The sequence below is a fragment of the Diadema antillarum genome, unplaced genomic scaffold, assembly GCF_040938485.1.
Source record: "Diadema antillarum isolate AM-2024a unplaced genomic scaffold, OU_Dant_1.0 scf00000096, whole genome shotgun sequence".
NCBI lineage: Eukaryota > Metazoa > Echinodermata > Echinoidea > Diadematoida > Diadematidae > Diadema > Diadema antillarum.
Window position 1 is genome coordinate 288,657 of NW_027270985.1, and position 20,576 is coordinate 309,232.

At 39.1% G+C, this 20,576-nt stretch overlaps 1 protein-coding gene across 1 annotated transcript; it reads right to left on the bottom strand.

Moving 5' to 3' along the window:
• Window positions 1-8,115: 8,115 nt before the first annotated feature.
• Window positions 8,116-12,148, bottom strand: LOC139718552 (zinc finger protein 862-like). The gene is made up of 2 exons (XM_071630020.1): window positions 11,551-12,148; window positions 8,116-10,735 (listed from the first exon to the last, which is right to left on the bottom strand). The coding sequence occupies exon 2, from the start codon at window positions 10,717-10,719 to the stop codon at window positions 9,574-9,576; it is 1,146 nt and encodes a 381-aa protein (XP_071486121.1). The 5' UTR covers window positions 10,720-10,735; window positions 11,551-12,148; the 3' UTR covers window positions 8,116-9,573.
• Window positions 12,149-20,576: the final 8,428 nt, after the last annotated feature.

Genomic DNA, 20,576 nt, shown 5'->3' on the forward strand with positions numbered 1-20,576 from the left:
GGCCCGAGGCGGGCCACCAAATTTGCCCTTTTTTGAAATTTGGTGGCCCGACTTTCATTTCTTGTGTCTTATGTCTTATGTAATACTGTGGTATGTTATTGTCCAATCAAACATTTTGTCAACACGTTGCAGATTCCATTTAGGGTCTTGCCATCGGGCTCTCTGAATTCATCATTAGCAATTCCACATTCTACTTCGTTTCCCTCTCTTCCTCTTTCCCTCTACCCCTCTCTAACCGTCTATGCAGAGCTTGATGGCAGGCACCAAATTGCTTAATAGTTGTACATGTTACTTTTTGTGTCTTACTGATCATGGTATCCTGGTGAAATTTTTAATGCAACAATAGTTTATAGTATATATACCAAAGTAGGCTGTATAATAATGATGGCTCGGTCACAGTAAGTTCATATTAATGTATAGTTTGTTTGTTTTTCTTCTTCTTCTTTTTCTTCTTCTTTTGTATTACATAAAATTTGGCAACCTTACATCATCATTCTGGTCTCATCTTCTATCCGTTCTCCGTTTCTTTTTCACAAACACTGATTACTCGGGGCTTACAGCCAAACAAGCTAGCTTTCATGTAGGTCCCGTCATACTTCTCTTTGATCAACCCCATTTCGATTTCGATTTTGACCAGTTATCATTACATGTAATTACTGTGTTATCACCATGTATATTGTTTGTTTTCTGCACATTGTTCACAAGGTAAAAGAACTTGTCTGGTTTCTGTTGTAATGTTCATAAATGAGAAGTATGAAAATAAAATGAATTGAATTGAGTTGAACTGAATTTTTGGTGGCCCCGGGCCACCGGGCCACCGTTAGTGTCGAGCCCTGCACAAACACGAAATCATAATGGAAAAGACAAAAAAAAAAATGAAAGAAATGAAAAACATGAAAAATAAAACGCCACCATTGTATTTGGGTCACAATTTTAATCACATAAAAGGTTTCTCTTCCCTCCTCCACGCAAATATGACAAAGTTCCGGTAAAATCATCCGGCCAATGACCCTTCTGTGGTCCTGTCAGAGACATCACTATCATTTTCAAGCACATTGCATGCTATACAAGTAAGTACTATTAGGAACAGGCGGTCTCATTAACGCATCAGCAACACAATTGATTCAGGTAACATGAACATTAGATAAGCCTTGTATGATATTCATTGTTATGTTATTGATTTACTTTTGCGGGACTATGTGAGATCATTGTGTGTCAGTTTGTCCTAAAACTGATGCATTGTGTGATGAGTGTTTTTGTGTTGTACTTTTGTATTGCATTCGGTGTCATCAGGGAGTGTACATAGCTTGTTGTTTTGTTGTGTGAATGCACTGCTGACTGACCTTACAATTCAATATTTCTTAAAATGAAAGACCTAAAATACATGAACACAATTCATATAGAACCTTTAAACAATCATAATCATGTTATGCGAGCCTTTCTGGGTTGTGAATACTCCTTTCTCCCTCCATCCTCATCCCATAGCACCTTCTTCAAAAATCTATTCCATCTTCTTCAGAATTGATTAGACGAAGTCGATCACCTGAAAATGAAATTGAACGCCCAGACAAGCTTAACGGGGACTATCGCGTAAATTTGATGCACGCGTAGAAATTGCAATGCTCGCATTTGGAAATTGAATGTTCATGCATGAATTTGATTCGGCGGAAACGAAATAGAGATTCCATAAGGTGATTGCTTAGATTCTGACTTTGAGTGCCCAAATATTTTCGCATGCGCTGCGTGAATATAGATCGATGCACATTCATGAATTAAAATCACACAAGTATGACCTTGACAGGGAAAACCTTTATCAAATGCAGGCATGAATATCTTTCCATAGGGATTCCAAATTTGCTATGCATTTCTATGTGTATTGCTTTAATATGTTGAGTGTACGGGGCATCGTACTTCGTTGTTTTAATTGTTATTTCGTTCTCCTTTTTTTAAGGACGGTAAGATGTTGGTATAAACCCTCATTAGATTTGTAGTGTATTATCGTAGTGCACATAGATCAATATCTTATAGTGTATAATATCATACATAATTATAGGTACATCTTCAAAGAAGCACAGGTCGAAGAGTCTTTGCACATGTATGTGGGCACGCAACTACAAGGTCAAATGTGTATTTGATAGTCATGCATTTGTGTAATGTTATACGACCTACGTAGCTGTTGAGGACTGCTTCATATACATATTAGTTTTTCCAAGTATTTGTCTTGTTCGGTTACAATAGAGTACGTTTTCTGTCAGAATATACTTCATGCGCACTTTTGCTCACGTTTTCTCTTCACGTTTTTTTTTTTTTAATTCATGATACATGCATAAGTTCATATAATACGATATACTTGTGTATGAAAAAGAGAATAACTCCACTGTTTTGTTCTTGATCAAAGCATGACCTTCCAGCTTAAACGACGCTCTCACTAAGCCCCCGTCACACTAGAGCGGATCGAGCCAACGAATGCCCAGCGGATCCGAAAATTTGGACATACGCTCACATTTGTTGCTCGTCGTTCGTGACCCGCTTGACGTTCGTTGTATCCGCTAGCTGTTCGCAGAAATTCGCAGAGATCCGCCGGAGCAAAATTTTGATTTTGGACATGTCCAACATCTTGAGCGGATGACGAACGCTTAGCATCCGCTGATTGAAAGTTTTGGTCGCTCTGCATACGTTTCTCATTCGTCCGCCGTTCGTCCAAATTCGCCCAGCAAATGTGCACAGCAACACACGTTAATCAAACGTAGATAAATAATAGATATTCATATAGCACATATGATAATAATAATGATAATTATAATAATAAGAAAAAAAGGGTCTTATTTGCCCAGGGTAGCCTCTTCAGTGTTGTCACTGCTCTACCAGAGGGCCCTGCCATTATTATTACCCCAGCGTTGCCAGGTACCCATTTATACCCCTGGGTCGAGAAGGACATCGTGGGTAAAAAAAATCTTGTCCAAGGATGTAAGCACTAGGCGGGATTCGAACCCGGGTCCTCGGTTCGGGAGTCGGATCCACTATGCCACAGCCCCCCACATGACATTTCATTATACGTATTCTGACATTAAGTATAAGAGAACATTATTCTAAACCACTGCTATAAAAGTCAACCTGTAGTAAATGGGAATCTCTGAATGGAAATTGGGAATAAGTCAGCCTGTAGTAAATGGGAATCTCTGAATGGAAATTGGGAATTGTGAAAGTTCGACTCCAGTTGGAGGCACCAGACGCAATGGAGGATGTTGGACTACCAACATCATCGTCACGTGATCATCAGAAGGAAGTACACTTTTTAGGGGAATCTTGAATGAGTGACATCAGGAGTACTTTGTGGTTACTTCGGCTTCCTTCTTTTTTGGGGCCATTTTCACAGTCACAACTATCTAAAAAAAGAAGATCACTCCAAAATCTTCGAGTGATCCCTGAGGTCACTCCAAAATTAGTGAAAATGAACATTTTCACTCCAAAGTCACTCCAATTTCACTCGAAACTCTCTCTTTTTTGTTATTTACTCCTTCATGAGTGAACAATTTCACTCTTCTTTTTTTAGAGAGACAACATTACTTGACACTGTCACTGCTCAAAATGATTTGGTAAAGTGTGCGTCATCCGATATCCGTCACGTAATTGCCGCAGTATCGCTCTGCATATGTTGGGCATTCGCTGCTCATTCGCTTTGTCCACTCAGCATCCGTTGGATGGACTGTACGCATTTGCTTTCATTCGTTACTTTATCCGCTCGTTACACGGTCAGCATATGCTGATCATTCGTCAGGCGAACGTTCGAAAACCACATTTTGCTTGCGAATTCGAGCGGATACGAGCGTATCTGGACTTTGCCAAATTTTGCCCATCCGCTAGGCATTCGCTGATTTATAAATACGCTGTAGTGTGACGGGGCCTTTAGTTCTCTACTCTCGTGTAAAATCAAGGTCTGTTCCTACGACGCTTACAAAGGTACGGTGTAGTAAACTCCAATTTGAAATGGATCATGAATTTTCTAGAACATAGAGAGCAGAGGGTTGTGCTCAACGGGGAATGTGCCGACTGGGTTGATGTTAAGTCTGGTGTCCCGCAGGGAACCATCCTTGGTCCGATTTTGTTTTTATGTTTCATAAATGATATTACTAATGATATATCTTCCAATATTCGTCTTTATGCAGACGATTGCATTTTGTATAGGTGTATTAATTCACTTGAAGACTGTGACGATTTACAAGGAGATCTTGATGCTTTGGGTAAATGGTCTAAGACATGGCATCTTGACTTTAATGTTAATAAATGTAAGATTATGAAAATGTCACGGAAAAGAACAAAATATGATTATGATTATGTTTTATGTGAAAAGAAATTAAGTATAACTCATTCAGAAAAATATCTAGGAATAATTATCAATGAAACACTCAACTGGAACGATCATTGTAATGAAACGTATGTTAAATGTAATAACATTATTGGTGTCATAAAAAGGAATTTTTTACATTGTCCCTCACATGTTTTAATCAGTTTATATAATTCTCTTATACGTCCATGTTTAGAATATTGTGCTGCTGCATGGGATCCATACATATTATCTCACATTAACGTACTTGAGCGTGTTCAGAAGAGGTTTGTTAGATTATTGTTTCGTGACTGGGAAACAGGTTATGATACGTTGTTGCAAAAGATACATTTCTCGAAATTAATTACAAGACGTAAGTATTTCAGACTTATAATGTTTTACCTAATGATAAATGATATAGTGAATACTGGACAACAAAGAATTACACGAGAGAACAGATTTGGTAGAAATGATCATAATAAGAAAGTATATATCCCGTTTGCAAGAACTGATTATTTCAAATGTTCTTTTTATCTCAAGACTTCACAAGAATGGAATTCATTGCCAAGTAACATTGTAGCCAGTACATCTCTTTCTCGCTTTAAATATTTATTAAGACAGTTTTTATGTATGTGAATTCATTCTACAATGTATCATGTATATCATATAAGTCTCATTTGATGAATTTTAACCTTACTCTGTCCGGTGCAATATTAATGTGCATATACTATGATATAGACTTTTTTTTTTAATGTATTCGTCCATGTTTTAATATTCCGCTAGTATACCCTGCAATACGGTTTGTTGTCTTAGATGATTATTCCTCTCTTGCGATATCACTTATTTACATTTTATCCTGGTTACCCATTTTTTTGTGCAATATATTGCTGTTCCGAAGGCCAGAGTTTGATTTCATTGTCATTTTACAATAACTGTATTATATTTGTACCTATATGTATTTAGATTTTTGTATTTCAATGTTCCAATCATAATTTTTAATTTGTTTAATTTTGTGATGATGTACTCCAGGGGTGCAGACATGCATGGGTATGCGTACCTTTTTTTGCACCCCTAGACATGTTGTTTTTGATTTGTCTGAATAAATACAATACAATACAATACAATACGCTTCATTCCTGCTTCGATAATGCTGTTGGCCGCTTTAGCTACGCTGTTCCTACGCTTTCCCAGACTCAATTATGCATGCAATTATGCGATACGCTGGAAAATGTTTGCCAGAACAGCAAAACTGATGATGATCAGGAGGACGCGTTGTCGTTGTCGCGAAAATGAAGACGAAGGAGCGCATATTTAAGAAGAAGAGATGCAAACAATAAAGAAATTAAAGCAAAACACTTTGGAGCTACTGTCTGGGGCCCCGTGCAGGATAAAATATCTGACTTTGGTATTTTGATATCCGATGGATACTACTTCCATTGCAAAAGAAATTAGCCGTGACCCTTTTCGGCTGAATGAAACCAATATATATGTGTGTGTGTGTGTGTGTGTGTGTGTGTGTGTGTGTGTGTGTGTAGGGGGCACTTTGGGGCTCTGGGGCCCCGTACAGGATAAAATAACTGGCGTTAGTGCTTTGGATATCTCTGATGAGTACTACTTCCGATTACAAAAGAAAGTAGCTGTGACCCTTTTCAGCTGAATAAAATCAATGTGTGTGGAGGGGGGAGGGAGGGGGTAAGGGGGCAATTTGGGGCAACTGTCTGGGGCTACTGTCTGGGGCTACTGTCTGGGGCCCCATGCAGGATAAAATAACTGGCTTTGGTATTTTGGATTTCTCTGATGGGTACTAATTCCATTGCAAAAGAAATTAGCCGTGACCCTTTTCAGCTGAATGAAACTATTGTGTGAGTATGTGTGTGGGGGGGGGGGCACTTGGGGCCACTAGCTTGGGCCCCGTACAAGACAAAATAACTAGCTTTGGTGTTTTGTATGTCTCTGATGGGTACTACTTCCATTGCAAATGAAATTAGCCGTTACTCTTATCAGCTGAATAAAGTCAATGTGTGTGTGTGTGTGTGTGTGTGTGTGTGTGTGTGTGTTTGTACGTAGGGCTTATAGGGGGTGGGGCACTTTGGGGCTACTGTCTGGGGCCCCGTGCAGGATAAGATAGCTGGCTTTGTTGTTTTGGATATCTGTGATTGGTGCTTCTTACATTGCAAAAGAAATTAGCCGTGACTCTTTTCAACTGAATAAAATCAATGTTTGTGTGTGTTTGTACGTAGGCCTATGGGGGGGGGGGGGGGGGGGTGGGGCCCTTTGGGGCTACTGTCTGGGGCCCCGTACAGGATAAAATAGCTGGCTTTGGTGTTTTGGGTATCTCTGATGGGAACTACTTCCATTGCAAAAGAAATTAGCCGTGACCCTTTTCAGCTGAATAACACCATATTTGTGGGGCCCTTTGGGGCTACTGTCTGGGGCCCCTTGGGGCTACTGTCTGGGGCCCCGTACAGGATAAAATAGCTGGCATTGCTGTTTTCATGATAAGTACACCCAAAGGAACAATATCCACCAACTTTTGTCCGTGACCCCCTTCGGCTGAATAAACCCATTTTTCGGTGTCCCTTTTTGTGGCCCCTAGGCTTACGGTACAGGATGTGACTTGCCAGCAATTCATTTTATTGACCCTTGGCCACATCCTTATACAATGAGACCATTAAAAAGTGTGACCCTTTTCAGCTGAATAAATGCTCTGGGCCCCCGGTCTATATCTGCTCTGCTCCTAATCTGAGCTTTTTGGCAGTAATTTTCAGCGTGGTACAATGTAGTTATCAGGAGGTTAGTTCTCCAGGGGGAAATCGGCTAGTAAGATAATAAGAATGTATAACAAAAATATCTGCTACATTATCATTTTCTTTGAATAAACAGACTGAACTGACAGTGAACCCGCACACACACACAAACACACACACACACACAATGAAAAAAATGTTTAATGGATAATTCTGGTGAAGTTAAAATTATGGTGTAGTACTGGTTGTGGCGAGGATTCAGCTTTTAACGTTTTGCGAGTTATTCATGAACCACTCAAAGAAATACTAAAGATCGAAACAATATTCTATCGAGAGATTGAAAGTGTATTTGAAATGACTGAGATATCCAAAACAATGTATAACAAAGTGATCCTGATAAAGGTCCTGTCCTGTTTATTTTGAACGGGTAATTTTTACACAATGCTATGTAAAATATCATATCCATCAGCAGTAATAAGAGTTGTTTGGTCTGTTCATTTTTTATAAAAAGCTACCAATCCGTCGCGGACCACAACGGGATTTCCAAGACCCCCGTCACCGCCGCCAAATAAAACGTGGTCGAATAACGGTCTAGTGATCACAAGTGTACAGCAGCGTTGCCAGGTCCCAACGGAACAAAATCACCAAAAGGCCTGTGAAAAATCACCAAAAACCACAAAAAATCACCAAATCTGAGAAAATGTTTTTTCTCGAAGTTTTTTTTTTTTAATTGATTTTTTTTTAAGTTTTTTTTTTTTATTTTTTAATCTTTTGGCATATAGGATCAATGAACTTCCAAGGGAGTTCAAGCTGTGGGAGCTGCTGCTGCTGCTGTAGGTGTGTATAGATAAAAAAATTAGCGTACGCGCAGGTTTTTGCGCATGTCCTTTTCAGCATCCGAGATTTTGCGAGATATTCAGAGATGGAAAGCATGGTCGACGAGATTCACTTGTTGACGACATGAAGATCTATTAGCCGTGACCAGTGCCGTATATACGGCACTGGCCGTGACTAACTGACATGGTTTGTGAATATTTAGCCAATACGGTCTGGACTTGTATATCTTTTGTGTCTAAACTGAGACTAATCGCGACACAACGATCTCGCGGACTAGATCATGCATTTGGGTGCAAACGCCATCTCAAGTGGGCTAGCTTAGTCTGCATTCAAGGCAGCGGAGGCATTATTCAAAGACTCAGTATACCCACACTAATGCGCGTGTTCATGCGTGTATGGGTGGAAATGAGCTGCTGGCTTGACAGAGGTCTGCGCTCTAACAGTGCTTTTTTTTCTATATCGTTCATAAAAACATACATTGTGTACATTCATTGATCTTGCTCTAGCGATCCACGTCCCACAAGCTTTGCTTTTTAGTGGATCACTATTTTCATATCGAATCTATTTTCCGCACGCCCACGAAGTATCCTCCTCGTATATATATATATAAATATATGTTGTTATATAATTTATCTCGGATACTACATGAATCTTTTGCAAATCCTTAATGTTTGAAAAATATCATTTCATGACATGTATACTTTGTACTATGTTTTGATTTTCGTTGATCGGAAATAAACTATGATTGAATTGAATTGAATTGAATTGAAAAAATACAACCACTTACCTTCATGTTGTAGGGAACGTAACGTACTGATGCGCATCTGTTTACTGCATACACTTGGAAGCTAGTCATAGATGCTTGCATTGAATCTTTTAAGCATTGCTGCAGTGACCTCAAACTTATTACAGCAGCCAAAAGTGGTCTTGGTTAAGACTATGGCTTCTAGAGTTTTAGTCGAAAGCTGGTTGCGATACTTGTTTTTTGCCCATGTCACTATGGAGAAGATGCGTTCGACTGAAGCATTGGAGATGGGACAAGACAGCGCTCCGAGGGCATAAAGTCCTATTGTCCTGTATGGCTTGTGTCGGTCGGAGTTTTCATGATTCAAAATGCCCTTCCAAAAGGACTGGCTGTCATCTGGTATGCTGCCTTTGAAGATCTTCTCTTCCTTCCACAGATGCAAGCGGATCATTCTGTACTGTTCCTCAACCACATCAAGGTCCTCACACAGATGAAGAAGAGGAAGGTCTGAAAAGGCACAACATGACATTTGCGACAGTACATTCTTGGGATGAAGTAATGACAATTTTTGGAATGTCTTCTTGCTCTCAGGTAGCCTCTTTTCTATCTCAGATATGAGACATGCAAGAAAGTCAGCACATCGGGTTCTCACATTGTCTACGATCTGTAGATGGGCAGGCTCCCTCTGCAACCTGACTGCTTCAGCTGTAAATTTGTGACCATAGTCTATGAGATTCAGAGGACGTCTTGCACCAGTACCGTGATCATACACCCGTTCCTTCAATGACTTGTGCTGCATGTCTAACGCATCTGAGAGCCCTTCCGGTGATGCATTTTCAGCCTGGAATTTCTGATTCAGGCGGTCTAGGTTCTCCAGAACTGGTGCAAGGAATGTAAAGTACAAGAAATTTGACTTGTCGTCAAACATGTGGAACAGCATCCTCGCTCGGTAACGGACATCTTGCGTGCCTTCGTTCATTGCCATTTGGAAATAGTTTTTCAGAGGATCCCAGTGTTCCCAAATCCTCCGGATGAGCTCCCCCCTGACTAGCCAACGAGTTGTAGACATTTTTTTTGAAGGGCATCTTCTTGCTTGCAAGTTCTCCTTCCTCTAGCTCTTCAGCGCAGAATGTGTCATAGAGTGATTTATATGCTTCTCGGCGCAAGAAGCTGTGGCTGAAGAAACTTGGAACTTCACAGAGCATGAATCCCACATTTGAAGGGAGTCCCTCAAATGCCTTCTGTACGCACAATGCGATGGAATGGCATACACATTTCATGAGTGTGCATTTTGGTGCAACCTCTTTTACTCGGCTCCAAACACTGTTGTGTTCTCCGGTCATGTTTGAAGCTCCATCTGTTGCAAGACCTACACAACGGGAGAGGTTCAGATTGTACTCATCTAGAACGGTTTGTAATGCCTTGAAGAGCTGTTCGCCGGTGGCTTCGCAGATCTCTTGAAACCCCAAGAGTACGGTCAGTATTTCCATTTTCTCCTCACTAAAGTATCTTGCAAGGATGGCAAGAACTCTTGTTGATGACACATCTGTACTCTCGTCGATTATCAGAGAAAATGCTTTCTCTGACATATCTTCCTTTACTTGCTCCTTTATGGTAGGAGCAATAACTTGTGTCACAAGTTTTGTACATTTGGTGCGATGTATCGAAATGGACTCTAGAGTGCTACCAGCTGCATACTTTTTGATCGTCTCAGACAAATGATCAATCGAGCTCAGAGGACTATGACAGCATGTCGTAACAGCCAAATGAAGCTCGGCGGCCTTAACAGCATCAGCAGGCTGGATCTTTTTACTGCATGTAGCGAATTTGGTCATTGAACTCCCTGCAATAGCTCTTCTCGCCGCAACGTGGCTTGGGGTATCTTGATGTTTTTTTAAGGAGGCATGATGAGGCTTTAGCTGCTTTCTGCAGTATTTACAGAATGGTAATTTCACATCGTTGTCCATCACAGAAGTAAGCCAGTTAAACTCAGTTTCCCATGAGGTCAAATACTTTCTTGATGCCTCATACTTGGTCTTAGATTTCTTTGCTGGTGGTGTGGCCATACTGAATATGCCTAGTCTGAAAATAGTGCAGAGATAGACAAGGGCAAGGGGCTATTGTAGTAGTAGAAGTATAGCATAGTAATTGCACATATTGGTATTACTTTTCAAAACAAAGATATAAATTAAATATCACAATATTAGATATCACTGTTGACAAGGGTTGATAAATCGCAATTCACTTTTGCTTTACATCTCATTTTTTTTAAATCAGTACACAGAGTAGTTCTAAGGTTTTGTAATTTAATCAGTTGTAATTCTTCATGTTTATGATTAATTTTAATCTGTCCTTGTTCGTTATGTATTACAATTTCAAAAAAGCAACTTACCACCACTGCTGTTTAAGTGCCATCACTTTGAAACTCGAAAGTTATGTGGTCTAGATCCTACTAGAAACATATTCTCATGCAACTCGAGGGAATTGAGGTAGTAGCCTTCTTATCATTCATGTTGTCTCTCTTCTTTTTTTTTCCTGAAGAATTCAAGATTTATGACTGATCAACAGTATTTAGGAGATATTGGATAAAAACCGTTCCTACACTGACAGCATGAATGTCCTCATAGTGGATGAGTGTTGTCAATCAAACACTTCTGCCTAGTAGCAGGCAGCTACCTAGTACTAGTAGATATCTAGTCATCCTTTCCATTTGCATTTGCGTGAATGCACATTGCAGCACCACCGAACACGCACAACCAGCACACAGAATCACAGTCCTACACAGTATACAAGTAGTTGTCATTTGTCAAATATCGATTACAGATCTAACCATGATTTACTCGATGCTATTAGAGTCAGCTTATCATTTACTCGAGTATTTAAGATTTGCAACCCACCAGTATAAGACAGATCTTTCGAGATATCTGGGGAAAGTGGGTAAGGGTTTCAACTACAAGATAACCACAAACTGATATAATTATATCGAACACTCATTATCAGTAGTGAGCTCGCTGGTTTCCAACCAGTACTGCTTCCAACACTGTCCCAACCTCCCTGCTATGACGTAGCCAGCACAGCTGGTGGCCGCGGTTTGTAGCTTTATCAGCAGTAGACAGCTGAGTATGATCTGACAGCAGCGTGGCGACCATTGCATCGGCGCGTGTGCGTGCAGTACACACAGTCACACACATGCATTGCGTACAATGTGCGATGTGTGTTTTGTGTGTGTATAAGATCTGACAGTATACCAAGACAATAACGCACATGTTATGTATCTATGGGAAAGTGTTACGCCATGCTTTCTGGAAAATAGACTAGTTTTCATGGTGATTTTGTTTATTTCTTTCGAAATCACCCGAAAATCCCCAAAAGATAACCAAAAATCACCAAAAGATCACCAGAAATCACCAAATATGGATTTGGTTACCAGGATAAAATTTTGTCACCAAGGGTTTCAAAAAATCACCAAATTTCACTATTTTTGGTTACCAAGATCACCATCTGGCAACACTGGTGTACAGTACTTCCGCAGTACACCCGTTAGTTCGAACAAAATACTGTAGGCTGCCAGACCTGGTCCACACTGCCGCTGCCGTCGTTATTCACGTCTGCGCATTTGGTTTCATCGAAATTGTCTCTTTTTTGACAAGTGAAACATCACTTTCTTCCGGTTGAAATGGAAAGACACTACAAGAACGTAGTCTTCTTTTTAACAGTGACTGTCTGTGTAATCCATTGTCTCCAAGCGGAAGGTAAGAAGTGTATTATTTCTATGCACATGCATTACACATTATATCCTTGATATACCCTTGACTGAGATAATAATGTTGATAATGATGGCAGGCTCATATATATTTTATATTTATATGATTTCATCATTATCCTTTTTAAACGAGAATTATTGTATTCATACTGCGGTAGACGACTAAACCACGACTGTTTAGGTGGGCACTGTTACCTTTGTAATGCAGTGATACTATTAATATTTGATTGAGCGATTGATATTGCAGAGTTTGTGTCAGAAGTACCCAAGTACTTTGTGTTGTGGCAGCGTAAACTTCAACAGTTATTTTGTAACTCGTACTTGTTTTAATCTGCCATTCGTTTTGGATGAAACGGTGGACCTGTTTGTTTGTGTGTGTGTGTATGTGTGTGTGTTCCACTCAAATTGAAGTGAACTTGAATAAAGTCACGATTTAACAACAATATTGACAGGTGCGTGAAGAAAACGCATGATATCAACCCCCCCCCCCCCCCCAAAAAAAAAAAAAAAAAAGAAAGAAAGAAAGAAAGAAAGAAAAGAAAAAAAAATGGATGACAGCATTCAAAGGAAAAACAATGAATCATGCAGTCATCAAAGTGAGAAGAGCCGGTATTAAATACCTATGTGTGCGGATTTTTCCTTACTCAATATAGTCCCTGTAAAACAAGACAAAACAGAATATAAGAGAGCAATCATTCATAATTACAAAGCATTCAGAAATAAAAAATCAAATGCTCAAATTATGTAATCAATACCAATGTTTAGATTCTGCAAATTGTGTCAGCAATCTAATTCCGTCCCTGTAGAGAAAACGGCTGCTGCATTAACAAGTGAGTGGCACGGATTCACACAACGCATCATGTGTGTATAACGCCTTTTTGCTCATGTGTGTATTTTAGAATGCGTGTAGCACAGGCAAGAAGTCTATACCATGTACATGATGTAATGGGACAATGGCGTCGCATTCTGCCTACCAAGTTATAGCATGTACAACATAGAGACACACATTCGAGCCTCGAACTTTGATCCCAAAATGTTTTGTGCGAAAATGTGAATTGACAATAAGCGGGAACGTTATAATAGCCAAATATAGCACAGTGTAAGGGTGTGATTTCACGGACGACGCGAACGATTTGCAAAGGACGCGAATGGAAAAGTCCAATATTTGGAAAAGTTTTTCTTCGAGTGTGTTCCGACAATGAAGCGGAAAACCATTCTTGCGCAATTTGTGCGAAGTTCTCACGACTTATGTGCGATCGAATGTCGTGTGTATCATTGCTAAAGTAAATAATAAAGTAAAATAATGATAAGATTGCTAAAGTAAATGATACAGTGATCCACGTCCCACAAGCTTTGCTTTTTAGTGGATCACTATTTTCCATAATCGAATTTATTTTCCGCACGTCCACGAAGTATATATTCAATTCAATTCATGCTTTATTTCATTTTTCGAAAAGAACATAAACATTTCACTTTCTTTGGTAACAGAGAATAAGGTTGCATAGTCAAGACAAAGTAAATTGAGAAAAATAAAATCGAAGAACCTTGGAATAAGAAATACGTTGTAATGAAACTTGACTGAAGTGATAAAGACGACATAATGCGTAAGACATCGAAAAATGGAGGGACCCACTAAAAAGACAATGCTTGTAGAATGTGGGCCCCTCAAGTACAGAATGTCAATAGAAATTGAACTGATGCAAAAAGGGGAAGAAAGACTGGGAATAAAGTAAAAAAGAAAAAGTCTGGAAGCCCTCTAGGAAGATAGAGTGTCAAACAGACATACATACTCAGGCGAGTAAACAGAAAACGAAACTGGGACGGCGAAACTAATAAAGGGGGACTCATAGACAAGACAGAACGAGACAAGACAGAACGAGACAAGACTAATATAACAGGAAGACAATACAACGGACAGAAAGACAGAGCAGATCCAGTGATCCTCGACAGAATTCATTGAAAAAAAATGATGGGATGCGTGAAAAGGATACCATTATATAGAAAAGTATAGAGAAATAGATGCAGAAATAATATAAATGAAATCAAACCTACTCTGTAGGTGTCTCAGGACAAGAGAGACGAGAAAATACGGTATATCACTTGTAAGCCAAGTTCTTCGAAAAGGAATTGAAATAAGCCAACAGGCTAATTCAATTCTGTGGGATCATAAAATTGCAATAAAGAAAACTTTAATCTTCTTTTAAATGAATATATAGAGGGGGAATCTTTTATATCATTATTCAGGGAATTCCAGTAAGTTGGGCCAGTGTAAATAAGTGTGTTCTTAGCAAACATCGTTCGTAAAAGAGGTAAATGAAATTCATTGGAGCGTCGAGTGGGATACTCATGGAATGATTGATTTCTTTGAAACATAAAAGCAAAAATGGACGGGAGTGAGTCGTTGCTGTACATGTACATAAATTGCCCCAAATTATATAAAAACAAATCTTTAATTTTTAATAGCTTATTGAAGGAAAATAACAAATTTGAGTGGGAGGGTATGGAAGGATAACAAATGATACGGAGAGCTTTCTTTTGTAGGAGAAACACTCTATCCAGTAGATTCTGATGAGTGTTACCCCATACTAAAACACCATAATTAAGATAAGGCAATATCAATGAAGAATATAACATAAGTAATGATTTTTGTGGAATATACGAATTCATTCTATTTATAACGCCTATATTACGCGAGAATGTGTTGGATATATAATCAATATGTAACTTCCAGGAAAGTTTGTCGTCAACAATAATTCCAAGAAATTTAAGATATGAAACTCTTTCCAACTGAATATCATTCAAAACTATAGCTGTACTCAGAGTATCAACAGTATTACTGAAAATCATGTATTTCGTTTTTTGGGCATTCAAGGATAATTTGTTGGCTCTTACCCAATTACTCACTTTTTGTAATTCAGAATTAACTTTTTGAACAAGAAAATTAGCATCATTGTGGGCAAAAAATACATTGGTATCGTCAGCAAAATGGATGAAAGAAAGTACTTCAGATGCCTGACAAAAATCATTAATATAAACAATAAATAACAGTGGCCCTAATAAACTTCCCTGCGGAACACCACAATTTACTTCTCTTATCACTGAACAATTATCTTTGATTATAACAAACTGTCTTCTATTTTCCAAATAACTCTTGAACCACTCCAAGGCCTTCCCACGTATTCCGTAATGTGATAACTTGTGGAGTAGAATATCGTGATCAACAGTGTCGAAGGCCTTGGAGAAGTCCAAGAAAATACTAATTAAATGAGAGTGATTATCAATTGCGTGAGCCACTTTATCAATAAAATATAAAAGAGCATGAGTTGTATTATGCTTCTTTCGAAAACCGAATTGCGAATTAGTAAAAATATTATGCAACTTCAAAAAACCAATAGTTCTCTTATAAATGAGTTTCTCTAAAACTTTGGACAACGATGATAATAATGAAATTGGACGATAATTACTGACATCGGATTTATCACCCTTCTTAAATAATGGAATTACTTTGGCCAGTTTCATCTTGTCAGGAAACACACCGTTAGAAATTGACAAATTGAATATATGAACAAGTGGATCAACAACTGAAGATATAACACCTTTAAGAATGAAATTATCTATATCATCATACCCAGAACTCCTCTTGTTCTTAAGAGAAGATACAATATCAATAATCTCATGTCTATTAGTTGGAGTAAAATAAACAGAATTGGAATTGCGCTGGCCTAAATATTCAGTAAAATGATGCTCTGACGCAGGAATATTTTGGTCGTAACTTTCACCTATCTTTGAAAAGTAAGAATTGAAAGCATTTGCAATGTGAACAGGGTCACTGATGATTTCATCATTCAACTTAATGTTGTCGAAACCAGATTTTTTACTCGAGACATTCATAGCTTGCTTTAACACATTCCAAGTATTTTTCATATCAAACTTGTATCTTTGCAATTGCTTAAAATAGTATCTTTTCTTTTCAGAACGTAAAATCATAGTTAGAGTATTTTTATATAAATATGCATTGTTCCTCCCGTTTATTGTATATATATATATATATATATATATATATATACATATATATTATATAACTTATCTCGTAAACTACATGAATCTTTTGCAAATGTTTGAACAATATTATGTCATGACATGTATACTTTGTACTATGTTTTGGTTTACGTTGATTGGAAATAAACTATGATTGAGTTGAAAGTACAGCATGTTACGTGCACACACGAAGGAAATGCGAACAACGCATTTTTTTTTTTAAGTAATAATGGGAGAATTTAATGTACCCATGGAGTGGTGGGAGCTGTCTTGATTTTTTTTTTTTTATTTCCTGTATTTTTCCTTTCTTTTTCTCCCATTTCTCTTTTGTGTGTGGGCCTAGAGTTTTTTGTTTTTTTTTCTAAGGACCTATCTCCACTAGTAAATCATTTGATTTATTTTTTTTAAAGTTTCTCCAACACATAATTTCAAGTTTCAGATGTAGTTTTGTCATACTTTAGATTCTGCGATTTTTTGTACATCAAACATTTCTTTCTCTTTGTTGGTCTTTAATTTCTTTTTTACCATATAGTTGTTAATAATTGTTCAGATGTACGCTACAATTTTGATTTGTAGAAAACGTAGGTCATCCAAACATGCGCTAAACGTTCATGAGAACGTCTCAAAAGGTACGCAAACAGTTTGCGGTTACGTCGTAAAATGATCGGAAAATCTTCATCAGATTTCGCGAAACATACGCGAGACATTCTTCCAAGTTTCGCGTTCTGTTTGGGGTTTCACCAACATTTTGCGAACATAGCGCGTGTCTTTCGAAGGTCTTGCGCATATGATGAAGCTTTAAAGACACTTTCGAGAACAAATCACGAGCAAATCACGACCAAGTGTGCGGAAAAGGTTCACAAAGAATTTCAGAAATGTTTGGAATCCTCGCCGAAGTAAAACGATATTAGAGAACAAAAACTACATTTTTTATGTAAGTTTTTGCTTGCTGTTTGATTTTTTTTTTTTGCTTTTTTTTCCTAACGGGTGGCTTGTTTAGGAACATCTTACTGAAGGGTTGCTTTCGGCAAACCATTTAGATATAATTGTTTGTAAGTCAATAAGTCTGTAGACATTTTCCCCATTTTAATTTGTTCGTAGTACATGACAATTGTTTAACGCGTCTTCCTGGAAGTCGGTCAATACTCTCATTAGTGTTTGTTTGGATCGTCTGCAATAATTATAGGCTTCGCATGGACACTTCAAGTCAACCCTTATAATTACCATGAGATTTCTGTAATGTTTATTCTGCAATTCTTTACAATACCCTTTTATCATTTGCAGGAACAGCGCCACACTTGAAGGCTCACCCTTGTAGAGCTCACTAATGTCAAAATCGCCTACTAATGCCAAAACAACCACTAATGTCAGAACACGTCGACGACACATGTCAAAACAACCACTAATGTCATAACACGTCGACGACAAATGTCATAACAACCACTAATGTCATAACACGTCGACGAAAAATGTCAACATTTCCAAATTTACTGCAAATGTCATGACGCGTCACATGGGCGGATCCAGGAATTCCATAAAGGGGAGGCGCCTTTACAAAATCAAAGGGTGGCGCGACCCTCGACCCCCCCCCCCATTTTCTTATTTTTATTTCTGTTGTGTTGACAAAATAAAGAGAGGGGGCATTAAAGGGGTATGCACCACCTCTAAATCCGCTATTGCGTCAACCACAAAAATCAATATTTGATTAACCACAAATGTCATAACATGTCGACCACAAATGTCATAACGCGTCACAGGGGCGGATCCAGGAAAGGGGGGGGGGCGCTTTTACAAAATCAAAGGCTGGCGCGACCCATCTTTTCTTATTTGTGTTTCTGTTGGTTTAACCTAATATAGTGAGAGTGCACCAGAGGGGGAAGGGCCCCTCTCGATCCATCATTGCGTCAACCACAAAATAATGGAAAAACTCATTGCTTGCATTACAGTGGCGGATAAAGGAATTTTGTAAAAGGGAGGCGTCTTTACAAAGTCAAAGGCTGGCGCGACCCTCCCCCCTCCCAATTTTTCTTCTTTTTAATTCTGTTGTGTTGATAAAATAAAGAGAGGGGGCACTAAAGGGGGGGGGGGGTGCGCCCCCTCTCAATCCGCGATTGCGTCAACCACAAGTTGAAGTCGGGGATTAACCACAAATGCCATAGCACGTCGACCACAAATGTCATAACGCGTCACAGGGGTGGATCCAGGAATTCCGTAAAGGGGAGGGGGCGCCTTTACAAAATCAAAGGCTGGCGTGACCCCCCCCCCCCCTTTTCTTATTTTTGTTTCTGTTAGTTTAATCTAATATGTGACCGTGCACCTCAAAACGAACATAAAGTCGCACACACTGATTTTGCGTGAGGACTGAAAATAAGTGAAATGGGTCAACCTAGCCGAACTTGACTTTTTCATATTTTCTGAAAGAGCGGGTCTTCTTTCACATAATACTAAAATTTGGTATCATAAAACGGGCAGGGAAGTGTGTTTTTTTTAGCAGTTTATCTCGAGCATTTTTGGTAGAATAGTGTGATTAGATGTGTCTTTAGAATCCCTTTTTAATTTCTGAAAAGCCTTGTCCACACTCTTCACTTTCAACTCTAATAACTTTTGAAAGGATAGTGCTACTGCTTTGAAAGTTGGCATTAATTAGGACGGAATATGGTAGTGAGGCATATTTAATTTCAGTTTAATCTGATAATTCCTTCATTGTTGTTACTCTGGTGGTTTACTTCCTGTTTTTTTTTTTGTCCCATTCATCGCACAGCCAGCATGGTTTGGTAAAGATTAAGCGCTTGAATAGACACTGTACTTCAGAGCCTCTTTTATCGGTTCACACTTTTCCTGAGCTTGTGCTTTCTTTCCAATATATAGATAGGTTAGGAGAGTCCATTTGATTTGAGTTATACATCATTTTAAAGCTTAAAGTCTGCTCTTTCAGAATGTGGTCTTAACTAAAAATGTCTGGCGACTTTTTGCTTGTTTTGAGGTGCAGGGTCACATATAGTGAGGGTGTACCAGAGGGGGATGCGCCCCCTCTCGATCCATCATTGCGTCAAACACTAATGGACAAACTCATTGCTTGCAATACAGGATCGGATCTAGGAATCCCGTAAAGGGGAGGGGCGCCTTTACAAAATCAAAGGTTGGCGCGACCCCCCCCCCCCTCATTTTCTTCTTTTTTATTTCTGCTGTGTTGACGAAATAAAGAGAGGGGCACTAAAGGGGGATGCGTCCCCTCTCAATCCGCGATTGCGTCAACCGCAAATGTCAAAATCGGGGATTAACCACAAATGTCATAACACGTCGACCACAAAGGTCATAACGCGTCACAGGGGCGTATCCAGGAATTCCGTGAAGGGGAGGCCCTTCCTGCCGCACCCCCTATTTTTTTTCATTTCTGTTGTTTCAACAACAACAAAAAATAGAAATAGAATATAGAAGGAGGCGCATCCCCCTCTGGTGCCACCTCTCGTTTTTTAAAACAATAACAATCAAATATTGGGGGTGCGGCAGCCCTTATAATTATTTTGTAAAGGTGCCTCCCGTTTACTGAATTCCTGTATCCGCCCTTAAATGCAAGCAATGAATTTGACATTTGTGGTTGACGCAATCATGGATTGGGAGGGGACTGATACATCTCTGGTGCCCCCTTTTTTTTTGTTAAAACAACAAAAATAGATACAAATGGGGGGGGGGTGGAAGCCTTTAATTTTGTAAAGGCGCCTCCCTTATACGGAATTCCTGGATCCACCCCTGTAATGCAAACGATGGGTTTTGACATTGATTTGTGGTTGACGCAATCTCAGATCGGGGGGGGGGGGGGCAGATTTGATTTTGTAAGGGCGCCTCCCCTTTACGGAATTCCTGTATCCGCCCCTATAATGCAAGCAATGAGTTTTGACATTTTGTGGTTGACGCAATCGCGGATCGAGAAGGGGGCGTTTCCCCCTCTGGAGCTCCATCTCTTTATTTTTTTTTTCAGTTAAAACAGTAGAAAAAATGAAAAAAGGGGGTGGGGTGCGGCAGTTCAAGTTTTGCAAAGAGGCCTCCCCTTTACGAAACTCCTTGATCCGCCCCTGTAACGCGTTATGCTGCACCCCTATTTGTTTTGTTTTTTTCATTTCA